At 43.8% G+C, this 17,880-nt stretch overlaps 1 protein-coding gene across 1 annotated transcript in view; it reads right to left on the bottom strand.

Moving 5' to 3' along the window:
- The window catches only part of LOC149455510 (low-density lipoprotein receptor class A domain-containing protein 1-like), a 34,296-nt gene extending 25,658 nt beyond the window's left edge, over positions 1 to 8,638 (bottom strand). Inside the window, exons 1-2 of the mRNA XM_089686132.1 lie at positions 8,609 to 8,638; positions 4,146 to 4,212 (exon numbers count right to left, since the gene is read on the bottom strand). Coding sequence (XP_089542258.1) covers positions 4,146 to 4,212; positions 8,609 to 8,638 — 97 coding nt within the window. The remainder of the gene's footprint in view (positions 1 to 4,145; positions 4,213 to 8,608) is intronic.
- Positions 8,639 to 17,880: the final 9,242 nt, after the last annotated feature.

The following is a 17,880-nucleotide window of genomic DNA, read 5'->3' as shown; positions in this document are numbered from 1 at the left end:
CCATCAAAATTATTCTATGCAAAACATGCTTTAGGCATGTTCTTTTAAAATACTTTTTCCTGCCTTCAAAGGAGACAATCAAACGTCCTGTGTGCATGAGGCCTTAGGACAAAAAATTCAAATAATAAAATGGAGTGAACATAATAATAATGTGTGAAAATTAATATGTGTAAATCAAGCAAGATACACCATGAAACAATAGTCTGTATCTCTATGTGCAATCTGAAAAAGTATATAAATCCACCGATTGTGTATTTTATCACTCCAGATACAATCCAATCACCTACTAGATTGGAGCCACCCAGTTAAAGCCCCATTTATACTGGAGCATGACTAAGCTGCGGGGGTGGAGCAAAATGCACTGGGGGACATGGCCTGGCTGGAGCCCGGGCTGAGGCTATCATACACCTATGAACAGGGTCTCTTGCAGTGCATAGGACATCCCATTCTGAGCATTTCGTACAGTTGCAAGAAAAAGTATGTGAACCCCTTGGGATTATGTGGAGTTTTGCATGAATTGGGCATAAAATGTGCTCTGAACGTCATCTAAGTCACAACATAGAAGAACACAGTCTGCTGAACATAATACTACACAAACATTAGATGTTGCCATGGTTTAATTGCACATAACATGTAAACATTCACAGTGCAGGGAGGAAAAAGTATGTGAGGCCCTAGCTTAATTACTTCTCCCAGAGCTAATTGGAGCCAGGAGTGAGCCAACCTTGACTCCAATCAGTGTGATGATATTGGATGTATTGCTGACAGCTGTCCTGCCCTTAAAAAACACACACCTGTTTTGGGTTTACTGGTTTCAAGAAGCACAGTCTGATGTGAACCATGCCTCGCAGAAAAGAACTCTCAGAAGACCTACGATCAAGAATTGTTGACTTGCATGAAGCTGGAAAGGGTTACAAAAGTATCTCCAAAAGCCTTGATGTTCATGTGTCCACGGTAAGACAGACTGTCTACAAATGGAGAAAGTTTATCACTGTTGCTACTCTCCCTAGGCGTGGTCGTCCTGTAAAAATGACTGCAAGAGCACAGAGCAGAATGCTGCATGAGGTAAAGAAGAATCCCAGAGTGTCAGCTAAAGACCTACAGAAATCTCTGGCACATGCTAACATTTTTGTTGACACATCTACAATAAGGAAAACATTAAACAAGAATGGAGTATTCAAGGAGGGTCAACCAGTTATTAAGTCCAAAGGTTCACATACTTTTTCCTCCCTGCACTGTGAATGTTTACATGTTATGTGCAATTAAACCATGGCAACATCTAATGTTTGTGTAGTATTATGTTAAGCAGACTGTGTTCTTCTATTGTTGTGACTTAGATGACGTTCAGAGCATATTTTATGCCCAATTCATGCAAAACTCCACGTAATCCCAAGGGGTTCACATACTTTTTCTTGCAACTGTAGCTTGCAGATTGAAGCTCAACATCCAAAATCCCATTTATTTCAGTGGTCACTGTTCACATAAGAGTGTTCAGACATGCTAGTTTTACTGATGGGGCGCCATCTTGGTGCACCCCAGCAATACCCACACATGCAGTACACCCATAGTGTGGTGGAAAACGCTGAGGTATATCTATCTGAATGTGAGTAGGAATTTTATGTATTATTTTCAATAAATATATGGGTTTACACTATATCGGATTTCTTGCTTTACTGGGGACTTGTACGGAGTGGCACTGGTTCAAGCAGCAGGAGGCAGCATTGGATACCTATCCATCAGAGGAGGAGGGAGTCCCAACACTACTGTTAAGGAGGATCTTATCCCTTCGAGGATTACTAAGAGTTGCTTAAAGCGGTCATAAAATATGATTTTTGTTTGTTTCTTTATATTTATAAAAATGAATCTTTGAGGACCGCCTAAGCTGGCTAATACATAGAAGGAAATTGACTTGATTAGGATAGCTGGATTTTTAATGTCAACCAATGCTTCATATTGAGTTTTCAAAATGAAAACTTCTGCCTGAAGGTGTCTATAGACATTAAATAATATCAGTCACTCTATCTGGATATGTACAATCAGATCAAGGAGTGTTCTTATGTATTTAGGCCTCCCTGGTGCCCAAGCCTGCTTGGGAGATGAATTGATGGGCATGAATATTTTTCCTAGTCAATCACTATTGTTTTCCTCTGTAGCAGGTATTTGCCTACAGTATTCACCCTTCTCTCTCCATAGGCAGAATTATGCAAGTTCACCCACGTGAATGTGTTTATTCGTTGGTCAACAATTGTTTGTATAAGTGATTGTTGGTGGGACAGGTTGTGCTTGCACAGCTAACGGCCATCTAGTATCTATAGGCACCTGAAAGAGTATGCTCCAGCAGATACACCAGACTTCCCAGTTAGGTTCCACTATAAATATGACCAGGAGGAAGCCCACTATGCCTAGAGGTTTTGCCCTGTTTAGTTCTGCTGGAAACTGATTGTGATTATCTGCTCTAACTATTTGATACCAACATATTCTCTAGGAGGCTTATCCTGTAAATGGTCCTATCTCTGCAGATGTTGAGCAAGGATGCTAATTGCAGATATGTGCATTGCAGATTACCTTATACTGTTATTTTTTTATCACACAAAGATAAGCAAGCCAGGCTTTGGAGGTCACACAGTTAGTTCAATCATCTGTTATTAAAATATCCAAATAGCTTGGACAATATCATTAAAGTCGGCCATGTATGGATCAAATCTCAGCCAGTTCAGCAGGGTCCGACCAAGATATGATCCATCTATGGGCAGGTTGGTTGTACTAAAGTGGAGCCATCGACTGATTTTAGTACAACTAGCATGTAGATGAGGATGAACGCCGCTCAAACCGATCCCGAGGAATCAGAGAGGAACAGGATGTAGTGAGATGGCCTCAGCCTGGCCACGTCGACTGACGCGTTTCACCCCGCCCATAGGGCCATCTCACTACATCCTGTTCCTCTCTGATTCCTGGGGATCGGTTTGAGTGACATTCATCCTCATCTACCTTGTCAAATTACTTGGGATTCTGCTCCGCTCTTCTTATCTCTGCCAGTGGGGTGATCTTTGTCTGATGTCAGCCTCGAGCGGAGCCAGAAGCATACCCATGGTTGTCAGTAAAACTAGCATGTCTGATGTTTTGCATGCAATTACTGCCAGCAGCTATAGCCCCTAGCAGTGTTCATTGGATTCTGCCAACTAGGAAGGCTCCCTGCTGGCAGAACACTATAGCACTGCAGGATGAATTCCCCCATCAACAATGACTGTGTCTAATGGGGAATCTAGCAATTTTCTTTCCTGCAACCTACAGTTGCAGGAAATTGCATTGCATCATCTATTTTAGTAAATATAAACTGCACAATACCTTTTCTCATCAGCAGTTAGAGCAGTCTTGTGACTTCTATCAGTGTTCAGCAGAGCACTGGTTAAAGCTTGTAGGAGGAGTTTTCAACTGCTCTAGGAAGATGCAGGACCCTTTTCTGTGGCCTGGGTTTGTAGGAATTTTATTCAAGGAGGATTGTAATTGTATGTAAGAGCTCCAAGAATATTTGCATTCACTGTACCTGGTCTCTCACAGTACTCAGAACATGGAAATGCAATTATTTTAGTAAATATAAAATACCTTTTCTCATCAGCAGTATATGGCAGTCTTGTGACTTCAGCAGAGCACTGCTCAAAGCATGTAGGAGGTGTTTTCTTTCTGCTCTAGGAGGATGTGAAACCTCTGACCCTCTGTCTGGACAGTACTGATTGGCCCTGTGCTGATCACATGCACTCTCCCAAGAAAAAAAACAACTCTCTAGCAATACACACCAAACTGAGCATGAGCAGCTTTCCCCCAAGGCTCTGTTCTATGAGATGAGTCAGGGACAGTGGAAGAAGGGGAGGATCAGAGAAGACAGGATTAAACATCCTTTTTACACAATGCAGAGGATTAACCCCTTAAGTTCCACAATGAGTATAGCAAGCATGCTTTCCTACATACACAGACTGATTTTACTGTTGTAGGTTTAGTAACACTATAAATAACAATATTTGGCCATGGCCAGGATTAGAAAGATGAGGATACATACACGTGTTGCCATCCTTCCTATACCAAGTCTTCATTTTAGCCTCTATGTTGTTTTCTGTTCTACATGAAATAGAAATTGTGTAATATTTTACCTCTGCCATGCTGAAATGTCGCAGACCTTCTGGAATCCCATGTTGACACAGAGAAGGTATCGTAATCCTATTAGGGATGCAAAAAGTAAACGTTTAATGAACAAACCTGACATAGAAAACCAGTGCTGTCTTATCATTTTGTGTCTCGTAGGTTTGAAAGTTACACCATAACACTTCATTTATTCAAGAAAGCTATTTAATTGTATCTGCTGGGAAGCAGCAAAGAAACGGGCCACCACATAGGTATGCATAGAGCCCTTCTATTACAGGTACTGGATGTAGGTGTACATGTGCTGGCAGGGATACCACTGGAACTAGTGAACTGACACATGACACTGTCCAGATGGATATCGAAATATCCGGATGTTTGGACTGCAAATTCTCCATATTAACTAATGTGATGCTTCAGGGTGTGGAAGCTAGACGGATCACTGCTTCATTTTAGGAATTTAGAATCCTCTGCACAGTATACCTTAGGCCTCAAGCACACAGACACTTTGAGACATATGCATTAGCGCACAATTGTCGGCTCTCCAGCTGTTTCCAAACCACAAGTCCCATGAGGCATTGCAAGATTGACAGTTGCAAGTATGACTCCCAAAGGCAGAGGCATGATGGGACTTGTAGTTTCACAACAGCTGGAGGGCTGTGCCAATTTGACATCCCTGCATTAGCGTACAATCCCAGCTTTTTTTCCCAGGGAGCCACAGGTGGTGAGTACAGCCAGCAATAGGAGTTAATGGCTGTACGTGGCCATACTGGGGTATACACCATTGCTTGCTGTAAACACACGCATACATGTATGATGTATTCCTCAAACATTAGGCAAATGCATCATACGTGCATGCACGTTTTTGTTAATGTCCTGCAGCATCGGTGTATACTCAAATATGGCTGCATACAGCTATTTACTTCTATGGCTGGGTGTACGTGCCACCTGCAGCTCCCTGGGCAGGGACAAGTGCCGGCATTTTATACTAGAGCATAGTTTAGGCCTCAGACCATTCCTATTGGAGCATAGGAGCAAGGCTTCCAAATCTTGTGGCCCCCATACAGTCTACCTGACCCCCCCCCCCCTTCTACCCCCAGCCTGCAGCTGGCTTTAGGGTCTAATAGATATTTCCTAAACCTTAAGGCAAAGCTATTAGGCCTTTAGGTCAGCCGCAGCATTCACATTCTGGATCACTCTTCAGAGAGCTTTTGACAGATAGTGAGAAGGTGCTGTATCACCCCCTTACCACCTGCTTTAACTCCTTAAACCTAAAGTGGCACATTTGGCACAGCTGCAGGCTCCCCATTCAGTTGAATGGGTTGCATTCAGCTGGTGGAACTTCCCACTGAATGCAACATAGAGGATCATTTTTGCTGTGCTACAATGCAAAGCTATATAACATACATATACACGGGAACACCTTTAGGCTAGGGTCACACCTATGCAGTTTGCGTTTGTTCTGTATGTGCAGTGCTTTTTGCAGTGCGTTTCGCGTTTTTGCACATGCTGCGTTTTTTTTTCTGGTTGCTAGGCAAATTTAAATGCAAAATACATCAAAAACATGTCAAAAACTTAGCAAAAACGCACTACATGCTTTTCTGCAGCATCTCCATTGAAGTCTATAGAACCAAAAACGCAACTTTTTGTGTTGAAAGAAGTTCCTGACCCTTTCCAAACAACGCACCTGGTGAAAACGTGGAGATGTGAACGTGTCCCATAGGAAATCATGTTAAATGGACTGTGGTGCTTTCTGCAAAATGCAAAACGATGTGGAAAACGCTTAGGTGTGAACCTAGACGTACTGTGATCGTCATGATAATAAGGTTGATAATCATAACTGTGCTTATGACGATCATCCATATTATCATGATGTTCACAGTAAAAGTGTTTAGGTGTATGCTGTATGGCTGTTTGAATACTGACGGTGTGACTGTACCTGTACCCTTTCCAGAAGTGCTGAGCCTATGCTCCCACCATGATCCCTGTGCTGCAGCCACCCCGCGGATCCCTAACTCAGCTGCTACAGTCTTACTGATACAGTTATTGCACCATAGCACTAAGGTGTTGAAAGAACCAGAGTGGGATCAGTACAGGGACATTTCAGTGGTCGTTCCCATCATAAGCTGGTAAGCTCCATCAGTGCAGCCCACTTCGTTGGTGAAACCCGGGTAGCAAAATGATCAAGCTGCAGATTAGTCTCACCAGGATGTAAGCATCACCCAGACTTGCAAGCTAATATGTTTCAAGGCATGGACCCTCTTCCTCAGAGCATATGTGATACTAATCTTCAATTTGATCATTTTGCCACTTGAGTTCTTTGTACATCGCTTTTTGTGAGCATTCATTTGGCATTGTTAAATATTTAATATAATTTCCGTTAGGTAATTCCCACGCCTTTGCGCCCTCTTGTTTTTGCTTTTGTCAAGACTTACTGAGACTAATTACATTTCTCTCAACCATGGAAAGCCTGTGGGTGGCAAGAACTTTAATTTTAGTGTCAAATTCATGGCGCAGGCTTATCTGCCTGTGCTCCCAAATAAAAAAAAAAGTCCACTCTCTGTCTGGACCAAAATGCAATATAAAGTTGAACTGTTAGGGACCAAAAAGGACAGTTCTACTGCCTTATCAGTGGCCCCTGCAAACTGGCTGTGTATACTAAGAGGATGCTGAATAGCTGTAGTGATGACAATATCACAGAGCATGTGTGTAGATGACATCTCACATTGACCATGACTAAACACCAAGTTATAATAATCAGATATCATCCAACCCCTTGCAAAAAGTATGGAATCTCCACTAACAAGAGTGGTGATTCCATACTTTTTGCCAGTGGTTGTACGCGTTGAAAGTTTTTAAAAGAAACATTTCTGTAGGCAACATGCGGGTTTCCATTGCTGAGTTCCTTCTGAAAATGCTAATTCCCTGGTCGCCTCTGACTTCAATACTAATTGAGTCAATGATGGAAGAAGAAAGTCAGGACTCCTGGACAGCATACCTTAGTGACTTAGTAAATGGTGAAGACTTTGGATCAACATAACAGTCAATCAGCTAGTTGTCTCAAAAGGAGAGCTCACTAATGGCAGTCTATGTATTCTTCCAGCTATGTAGAACACCAGGAGACTGCGAAATACATCATCAGCTATCCAGTGCAGTTTTCCATCATGGTAGGTTCATTACAGATCCCTTTGGGGGAGATTTACTAAAGCTGATACATTCAAAATCTGGTGCAGCTATGCATGGGAGCCAATCAGTTTGTAACGTACTGTAAGCTTGTTTAATTAAGTTTTGGCAATAAAACCTGGAAGCTGATTGGTTTCTATTCAGAGTTGCATCAGATTTTCCACTCTCCAGCTTAACCAGTTCCCAACCACGCTATAGCCGAAGGAAGGCTACAGCACGGTTGTATGGTTCTGGGACGACGTTCATGGACGTAATTTCAGAACATGCCCCCAGCGGCGTGCACCCGGCGCCGCCAGTGATTGCTGTGTCCTATGGACACAGCTGATCACGTCATATGGTAAACGGCCAATTACAGCGGCCTTTTACCACGTGATCAGCTGTGTCCAATGACGCAGCAGATCACTGGATAAACACAGTTGCCAGTGATCGGCTGCACTTTCCTCATGCTGTCATAGCTTGAGGAAAGTACTGCCGAGAACTGGAAATTGTCAGCGAATGGATTGGCACTGATCATCAGTGCCGCCTACCAGTGCCCATCAGTGCCACCCACCTGTACCCATCAGTGCCACCCACCTGTGCCCTGCAGTGCCACCCACCTGTGCCCAGCAGAACACCCCCCTGTGCCCATCAGTGCCATCCACCTGTGCCCTGCAGTGCCACCCACCTATGCCCATCAGGGCCACCCATCAGTGCTGCCCAGTAGTGTCACCCATCACTGTCGCTCATCAGTGGTGCCTATCAGTGCCACCCATCAGTGCCGCCTATTTCTTCAACATCATCAGTGCCAGCTCATCAGTTCTGTCTATCAATGCTGCCTATCAGTGCCTCCTATCAGTGCTGCCTATCCATGCCACCTCATCAGTGCCCATCAGTGCTGCCTATCAGTGCCCATCAGTGCTGCCTATCAGTGCATCCTTATCAACACACATCAGTGAAGGAGGAAGATTACCGGTTTGCAAAATTTTATAATAGAAACAAAGAAAAACTTTTTTAAAAAAATTTCTTGCTCTTTTTTTGTTTATAACACAAAAATAAAACACCCAGTGGCGATTAAATACTACCAAAAGAAATCTCTATTTGTGTGAAAAAAATAATAAAAATTTCATATGGGTACAATGTTGCATGACCACGCAATTGTCATACAAAGTGCGAAACCGCTGAGAGCTGAAAATTGTCCTGGGCAGGAAAGGGGTAGAAGTGCCCGGTAGGCAAGTGGTTAAGTAAATAACTCCTATAGTGTTTCTTATTGGAATACTCCAGATGTTTCCTTTGTCATTCATGGATGTCTTACCTGGTGCTCTGGGTACACTCTGTTCGGCATTACACAGCTGGCTCCTGGCTGGTACTCTAGGACAGCAATTGAAATAAATACACATTGAATTACTATTTGCAGTCATATTCTTTCTCTGGTTTACATAACAGACTTGTTTTCTATGACTAAGAAAAACCACAATGGAAAGACAAACAGCACATTGTACCCAGACAATACAAATGTGACTTGGAGATATTGTTTTCATTGTAAATGACATTGTGAAATGGTTGTGGTCAGGTATACATATATCATCATTGTCAGTAATGCCTTTTAGTGACATCGGATCATATAGGACAGCACAGGCAGTAACATGACTGAGGGCATTGCAGGGAAATTCAAGAAAAGTACAGGTCGTGACAATACAATCAAGGCCGAGCTGACGAGAGGGCTGCCCTTACACTCCTTGTCCTGTTTGCCCTGGGAATGATAACAAGGTATAATAGGGATCAGAGTGGCACCGGTGTCTGCAGGGGATCTGGTTTCGGATGTGTTGATAGCAGATGCGGAGCTTAAGATCAGATGGCAGCAGGCAGGTACAGGATCTCGGATACGTGGTCAGATTGGCAGAGGCAAGCAACAACTGGACAGCATGAGTGCCAAATTGGAAACCAGGAGAAGAGTCGCAGCCAGGCCAAGGTCAGCATCAGACAAACAGAGAGGGTACCAAAATAGTAGGAACGAAGCAAGGTTGGAGCATAACCCAAAGTCAGCAACAGGAGTTCAGGAATGAGCAGGATTCAGCAAGCCGGGTTAGATTACAGGAGTACACAGAATCAGGTCACAAGCAAAGGGAACTGATGATCACTCAGCAATGATCCTAAGTCCAGTAGGGATTTAAATAGGCAGAACAAGCACGCTCACGCTAATGCTCACATGCAAGCGCATGTGCACGTGCTTGTGTAGATGCGCTTGTGACGATCGCGGCGTCAGACCCCAGCCCTTCTCACCAAACTCGTGACCGAAAGACTAGCCAATCTAAAACCGCGCTGTCACATACCTAACAATGCCACGCCCAGCTGCACCCGGCACAAAGATTTTCCATCTAATGGACCACAATCTGTGTATCTGCAGCCTGGGAGCGATTGTTACTGGGTCAGGTTAATTACGCAATTAACCCTTCACACTGCCACCACCTACTTTTTGTACAGAGAAAGAGGAAACTCTGCAATATTAGCAATACACTATGATGTTTGAATAATCGTTTGTATACACAATGTCACCGCAGACAGATGTATGCAGACGTTTTTTAAACACACAGTAGCGTTCTTCAGAGGCAGGAATTCGTAGTTTGCATTAAAGAGCGTTAGAAACAATTCAACACTTTCAGAAAGTAAGATTTATTACTAAAAGGTCAAAGGGGTGCAATAAAAATATTTACAGAAAAAGATGTAGCCAATATATATATATAAATATAAAGAGAACATTATCACAGCAAAGAGATAACAGAAAGGAATTTAGATAGATAAAGTACTTGCCAGTCAGCCTTGATTTAAGCAGCTTCCAAGTTTCAGAGCCAAAAGGATACTTTTATCTCCCACTGTCAGTTTTGATGTTAAAGCAGGGAGATCTTCAACTCTCACACCCCGCTCAACTCAGCCTAGCTTAGCTTTTCTAGTAACTCCACAGGGTGTCGCCCTGGAGCAGTAAACCAATCGCCCCATTTGGGGTGGGAGGTGTAGGTGGAGACCGAAGTTATGACCAAAAACTCTCGTAGCTTCTATTATGATTCATAACTTATTCCCGGGGCATTTAGCAGCCTTGCCACTTGTAGATTAATGCGCAGCTGCATCTGCGGAATGGTTAGATATGAAATATGACATATTTACTTGGTTCAGGAGATATAATTTTCTGCTCTCCTATATATGCCAGCTAGGGGGTGTAAAATACCAGGAAACCTGTATCAAAGTGACCAATCTGAATATATGCCTGGTTTTTATGTTAGTCTCTCATATTCCAAGATATGAAATCATAGGTGAAAATGGATGTTGAATGTGGCGTCTAGTTTATGACTTCTCTGGAATGTCTTTGAACTCAGTGAAGGACTTGGTTTATGGTCTTAGATATCCCAGATTGCGAGCTCATGGGGACCTAGGCACCAGCTCGGCTGGGGGGTTTTATGTATACAGTACATAGTGAAAGGTGCCCATGTAAAATTAATTGGTTCTTGTTTATTCAGATAATATTTACCTATAGGACACCCCAGTTTGTGTCACATTTTAATAGATATGTATTTGCTCCACAAACCTACATTTTCTACAACTGCCAGCTTCTAAATGTTTGTTTGTGTATGGCTCGCAATCATCAATTTCTTGCATATTTAACTGGCTCATTGCTTCTTAAAGTCTACACAAAGCTTAAAGGGTAAAGAAACATTTCCACAAACCGGGGCTGCTATGAGGTCCATGACTGGCTTGATCCAATATTCTTGGCTGTGCAATACGGTCTTCATAGACTTCCATGGGGAGCCAATCCTTCTACAATCCCTCTAGAAGTCCATGGGGCCGAATTGTATGAAAGCAATGATGCAGATTGATATTTGGTTAAGTATAGAAATCTTAAGGGGGGCAGCTAGATCTTCTTGGAGGGTGGCAAGAGGACAAGGAGACTTTATGGGAAAGTTTCCTTACCCTTTCAAGCAGAACTCCAAATACAATATTGAAATACATACGGTATATTAGAGCTGTTTTTCATTCTTTCGTTGAGACATGCACAGCGCCATCAATCAGCACAGCCAAGCTGGAGACGTGACTTTTTTCTGCTGAATTTAAAGAATATGTAAACCCAACATATTCCTGATATGTGCCTGTTGTACCATGTACTTGAAAAATATCCTGTTCTCTTTGTATTGCTTCCTTTGTGTGAAATCCCTGGTGTTCCTGCCAGTCCCTCTGCTTTCCTATAACAACTGACCACACTAAGCAGGAGAACACACCGTGGTCAGTTCTCTATCTGTGCTGGGAACTCAGGCTGCTCTCCTCCAATGATCAAACTTGTCCTGCCCCCCTGCACAGCCATTTACTGGGAAGATCAGTGTGCTACTGCTTCTCCTTCCCTAGCTTTCCATTCAGCTGAGAACAGAGGGTATGAGAACACTTTTTGTAAAAAAGAAAAAAAAGGTATCTATAATGTTTTTATATCTATAGACAGATATTAAGAATGGGTTGTCTTACAAGGTGAGGGTTTACATATATACTGTATAGTTCAAACAACATAGCAAAATTACCTCCCTGCCCCTAGTCTGCGACTGGACAGTGAACAAGCAAAAATAGATTGATGAGGTTATCTCATCGGTCCAAACATGTTCAGGCAAATATGCCATTTTTTATTTTCCTTGCACATGATTGGGTAATCTTTGCAAAGGTAAACATTACTACATTCACTATGCTCTGGGACAAATTTCCTTGAAAAGTGCAACTGTAAAGTGAACAGGCTATTTGACTTTAGTAATTCAACCCCATGGAGTGAAACAGAAAATAGAAACATATAAATACATACACTATATTGCCAAAAGTATTGGGACGCCTGGTTTTACACGCACATGAACTTTAATGGCATTCCAGTCTTAGTCCGTAGGGTTCAATATTAAGTTGGCCCTCCCTTTGCAGCTACAACAGTTTCAACTCTTCTGGGAAGGCTGTCCATAAGGTTTAGGAGTGTTTATGGCAATGTTTGACCATTCTTCCAGAAGTGCATTTGTGAGGTCAGGCACTGATGTCAATTGAGAAGGCCTGGCTCGCAGTCTCCACTCTAATTCATCTTAAAGGTGTTCTTTCGGGTTGAGGTCAAGACTCTGTGAAGGCCAGTCAAGTTCCTCCACCCCAAACTTGCTCATTCATGTCTTTATGGACCTTGCTTTGTGCACTGGTGTGCAGTCATGTTGGAACACTAAGGGGCCATCTCCAAACTATTTGCACAAAGTTGGGATCATGAAATTGTCCAAAATGTCTTGGTATGCTGACGCCTTAAGAGTTCCCTTCACTGGAATTAAGGGACCAAGCCCAACCCCTGAAAAACAACCCCACACCATAATCCTCCCTCCACCAAACTTTACACTTGACACAATGTAGTCAGGCAAGTACCGTTCTCCTGCCAACCAACAAACCCATACATGTCCATCGGATTGCCAGATAGAGAAGCATGATTCGTCACTCTAGAGAACACATCTCCACTGCTCTAGAGTCCAGTGGCGGTGTGCTTTACACCACTGCATCCGACGCTTTGAAGCACTTGGTGATGTAAGGCTTTAATGCAGGTGCTTGGCCATGGAAACCCATTCCATGAATCTCTCTACGCACTGTTGTTATGCTAATCTGAAGGCCACACAATGTTTGGAGGTCTTTGGGTATTGACTCTGCAGAAAGTTAGCGACTTCTGCGCACTGTGCACTTCAGCATGTGCTGACACCGCTTTGTCATTTTATGTGGCCTACCACTTCATGGCTGAGTTGCTGTTGTTCCCAGTTGCTTCCACTTTGTTATAATACCACTAACAGTTGACTGTGGAATATTTAGTAGCAAGGAAATTTCACAGATGGACTTATTGCACAGTTGCCAAACTATCACTGTACCACGCTTGAATTCACTGAGCTCCTGAGAGCGACCCAATCTTTCACAAATTTTTGTAGAAGCAGTCTGCATGCCTAGGTGCTTGATTGTATACACATGTGGCTGTCAGGGCTCCGGGAATGACCAGAGGTGTGTGGACCGACACAGGGAAACACAGACTTCAGGTATCGCGTGTAAACAAGATAATTTATTAAGGACAACATAAACATAAACGCAGTGCAACAAACCAAACCCAAAACTAACACAAATACATACAACAAGGTGAAACAAACCCAAACCTAAACTGATATATATATATGTATATATATATGGAGCACAACATAGTCAGGCGGGCCGGGTCGGTAGCTAACGGGCAAACAGGGTACCAGGAGCGAGCAGAAGAGTGGTCAGGAATAGCCGAGGTCAGGACAGGCGGAGTTCGTTCAGAGTCAGGATCAAAGCAGGATCAGGCAGGATGCGGGTACAGGGGCTCATGGGAAACATACACCAAGGCACTGACTGCAGGTCTGGCCATTCCTTAAATACACTTCCTGCAATCAGCCTCAGGTGATGGCTGATTGCAGGAGTGAGCTTCTGGTTGCTGAGAGCACCCGCTGGCCAGCCCTGGTACTGCAGCCCACACGGCAGATGAGTCCCACCACTAATGGTGAGTCCATTCCTGACAGTGGCCATGGAGGTGATTGGAACACCTGAATCCAATGATTTGGAGGGGTGTTCCAATACTTTTAGCAATATACCTCTAGACTTTGGGTATGTTTCTGATAAACTGTATTTCATTTTCTTCCTATAACAGTCTTTTGGAAGCAAGTGTCACCACACCTTCAACCTTTACTGATTACAGAGCAACAGTTAACATGACACTAATGATTACAACACCTTTCAGGCCATTGCCCAAGTGCTTAGCGGGGTCCGATGTCAGTGCTGCAGGTTAGTCTTTGACAAAATATAAAGCAGCTTTGAACAGGGGTTAAAAGCTTAGAGAGATGTTGTTACCATTATTTCTAAGTGTTTGAGATTAATTACTGATTGTGTATTGATATTTCACTTATGACTCCTAAATACTTTGAACAAAGTGAGGGCTGATGTACACTAGTGTTTATCTAGTACATTAGTGATTTTCCTCTGATCCACTATTGGCACGCATAACCGATCTAAAACCAACTTTGAAATGATCTTAAACTGAAATTACATGCTGGCCATTTTTCTTCATCTGACATGTTTCTTTGCTTCTGAGTCAGAATCTCATGTATATTACGTCCTAAATGGGTTTTCTGCTTACACTTATCTTTTAAGCACGTTGAAAGAATGGAGGCCCTACACCACGCTTATCCTCCAACTAATAACTTTATTAATAGTCTAAGTTGTCTGCTCATTCCCTGTTAGGGAGGAGTCTGGCGTGGAGTGACAGAACATCTTGGGAAATAAAGTTATTGATTAGTGAATGCGTGTGGGGTGTGGCCTTCATTTTTTGGATTTGTTTGGATTTGAGGCAGATGGACACACTCTGGAACATCCACCAAGTCTGGTACCGGAAAAGAAGGAGTTTTGAGCCTTGCATTTACAGTATATCATAATACATTTATTAGTTTTTTATTGTAAACAGGTAAAGTAAGGTCAATACAAAAAGGTCAATACCCCTCCATTGAGCCTGCTATCCAATCAACCTGTACAGGAGTTTCATTCAATTTTAACGTAACTTTGGATGCCTGTATCATTATACAGGAAACAGACCATGGCACCGTTCATTAGGAAGCATAATTATTAATGACAGCTAATCTTAGATATGGACCATGGCCAGTACAGTGTTTGATGTGTGTGTCTGCCTTTGGTTAATAACAGTAATGAGATATATTACATACCAATAAACGTTAGCAGCATTAAGCTTTTAATGATGGGTGTCAGGAATGGACTTGCCAATAACGGTGGGACTCACGTGCCTTGTGGGCTGCAGTACCAGGGCTGGCCAGCGGGTGCTCTCAGCAATCAGAGACTCACCCCTGCAGTCAGCCAAAACACCTGAAGCTGATTGCAGGTGTTGTATTTAAGGAATGGCCAGACTCACAGTCAGGGCGTTGGTGTGTGTTTTTCCATGGGCCCCTGTATCTTGTAACCTGCATTCCTGTTCCTGTTTCTGTCTGACTTGTTGCCGACCCTGCCTGATCCTGACCTCTGCTGACTTCTCCTGTTTGATCCCTGGCTTGTGACCCTGATCATTCTCTCCACCTGCTCCTCCTGTACCTACCTGCCCGATAGTTATCGACCCGGCCTGCCTGACTACGTTGTGCTCTATATGTGTATGTACCTGTGTATCTATATCAGTTTAGGTTTGGGTTTGTTTCACCTTGTTGTATGTATTTGTGTTAGCTTGGGGTTTGGTGCACTGCGTTTATATTTGTATTGTTAGTCTCAATAAATTATATTATTTACTATATCTGAAGCCTACGTTTCCCTGTGTCAGTCCACACACTTCTGGTCACACCCGCATCCCTGACATTACACCAAGGCCTATCCTGACCAGAAGTGGCTGCACAGGGAAGCCATCTTGGCTTATTGTTGCTGGGAAGGATGGATCTTGATGAGGTGGTGTATTTATCTCTGCTAGTGTTTGATGACAGGGATTATGCTTATCAGACTCTGAAGGATCAACTACTAGAGTGTATAAGGATCGCTCAATGCCTAGTAGATCAGGGCACAGAATTCTCTGAGGTGCAGCCATTGATTCAGGTTTGTGCTGAGTTGGTTTCATCTGGTACCCCCGAATGCAGGGATGAATTTTTGCCGCCATTTAGTGCCGACCAGGTAGAGTCCCTGGTATGGTTATTAGAGGATGATGTGGATTACTTTCTGGAGCGTTATTCTGCATGTCCACAACAGGTACTAAGAGGTTGTATAAACGCAGTGCAGTCTTTGACCAGACAGGCTTTGTGTAAGCGGAGCTTTGTTCAACCCATACTGCAGACATGGTCAGACTTGTTGCACCCAGCCTCAGTCGGCTTGCAACATCATTCCTCCGCTCAAGGCACTCTTCCTGCATCCCCGACAGCACCCCCAGTGATGGCCCAGTATACTCTGCTAACTACCACATACCAGTCCCCTGCTCCCACTCGCTGCACCTATCCTTTCTTTAACCCTGTAAAGAAGTCCTCTGTAGCAACTGCTCCCTCTGTTCCATCCTCCAGCTCTTCTCTGTCTTCAGCTGCTCCATTCGTTTACAGACCTGCGTTTACTTACAGTGCTCCAGTAACTAAAACCAGAAAAAGCGAAAATTCTTTCCAACCAGTACCATCCTGCCAGTATCCAAACCGGTCAGCCTGCCATCTGAGAACCCGCCTTCCGTGGTTCAACCTGGTGCCTCTGCATCCACAATTCAGCCTGATGTCTCTACCCAGCATGATGTCTCTATTCAGCCTGATGTCTCTACCCAGCCTGATGTCTCTACCCAGCCTGATGAACTGATCCAGCCTGATGATCCTATTATGCCAGGTGACTCGGTGCCCGCTGTCTTGCCAGATGACTCGGTGCCTGCAGTCTTGCCAGACGACTCGATGCCCGCTGTTCCGCCAGATGACTTGGTGCCCGCTGTCTTGCCACTTGACTCGGAGCCCGCTGTCGGGCCGGTTGACTCAGAGCCCGCTGTTGTGCCTGGTGACTCGGGGCCCGCGGTTTTGCCAGATGACTTGGTGCCCGCGGTCTCGCCAGATGACTTGGTGCCCGCAGTCTTGCCAGATGACTCGGTGCCCGCGGTCTTGCCAGATGACTCGGTACCCGCTGTCGAGCCAGACGATCCAATGCCTGATGACCCAGTGACCGCTGTCATACCTGGTGACCCGATGCCTGCTGTCGTGCCAGTTGACTCAGAGCCAGCTGTCATGCCTGGTGACTCGGTGCCCACTGCCTTGCCAGATGACTCGGTGCCCGCTGTCAAGCCAGATGACCTGATGCCTGGTGACTTCTCCTGTTTGATCCCTGGCTTGTGACCCTGACCATTCTCTCCACCTGCTCCTCCTGTACCTACCTGCCCGATAGTTATTGACCAGGCCTGCCTGACTACGTTGTGCTCTATATGTGTATGTACCTGTGTATCTATATCAGTTTAGGTTTGGGTTTGTTTCACCTTGTTGTATGTATTTGTGTTAGCTTGGGGTTTGGTGCACTGCATTTATATTTGTATTGTTAGTCTCAATAAATTATATTATTTACTATATCTGAAGCCTACGTTTCCTTGTGTCAGTCCACACACTTCTGGTCACACCCACATCCCTGGCAATGGGTGTCCTGGGACAGTCAAAGTTTCCTCTACCAAGGTTGCCACATGGGCTAGATTTCATACTAGTAAAAAGAATACGGTGAACATTTGCTCTATTGCTGGGTAAACTATACTGTGCACAACACAGAGAAGACCCCCCCTTCCTTGCATAAGTGACCTGCTGCATACAAATTAAAAGAGATCTTGGTGTTATGGATAAATAGATTTGCTTTTCAATTTATATACCCTTGCCTCAAAGTTTCTAGCACACTGTAATCTAGAGTGACGAAACCAAAATTATTATTATTATACAGTATTTATATAGTGCCAAAAGGTTTGCTCAGCGCTGTACATTATAGTGGGGGACAGTACATGAGACAATACAGTAACAAAACAATAGGGCCCTGCTCTTTCGAGCTTTCAATCTAGGAGGCAGGGGA

Source organism: Staurois parvus, unplaced genomic scaffold (genome assembly GCF_062004578.1).
Source record: "Staurois parvus isolate SC_StPar_1 unplaced genomic scaffold, SC_StPar_1.0 ptg000392l, whole genome shotgun sequence".
Classification (NCBI taxonomy): Eukaryota; Metazoa; Chordata; class Amphibia; order Anura; family Ranidae; genus Staurois; species Staurois parvus.
Note: the sequence above shows the minus strand (reverse complement) of the source record. Positions and strands in the feature narration are given on the sequence as shown.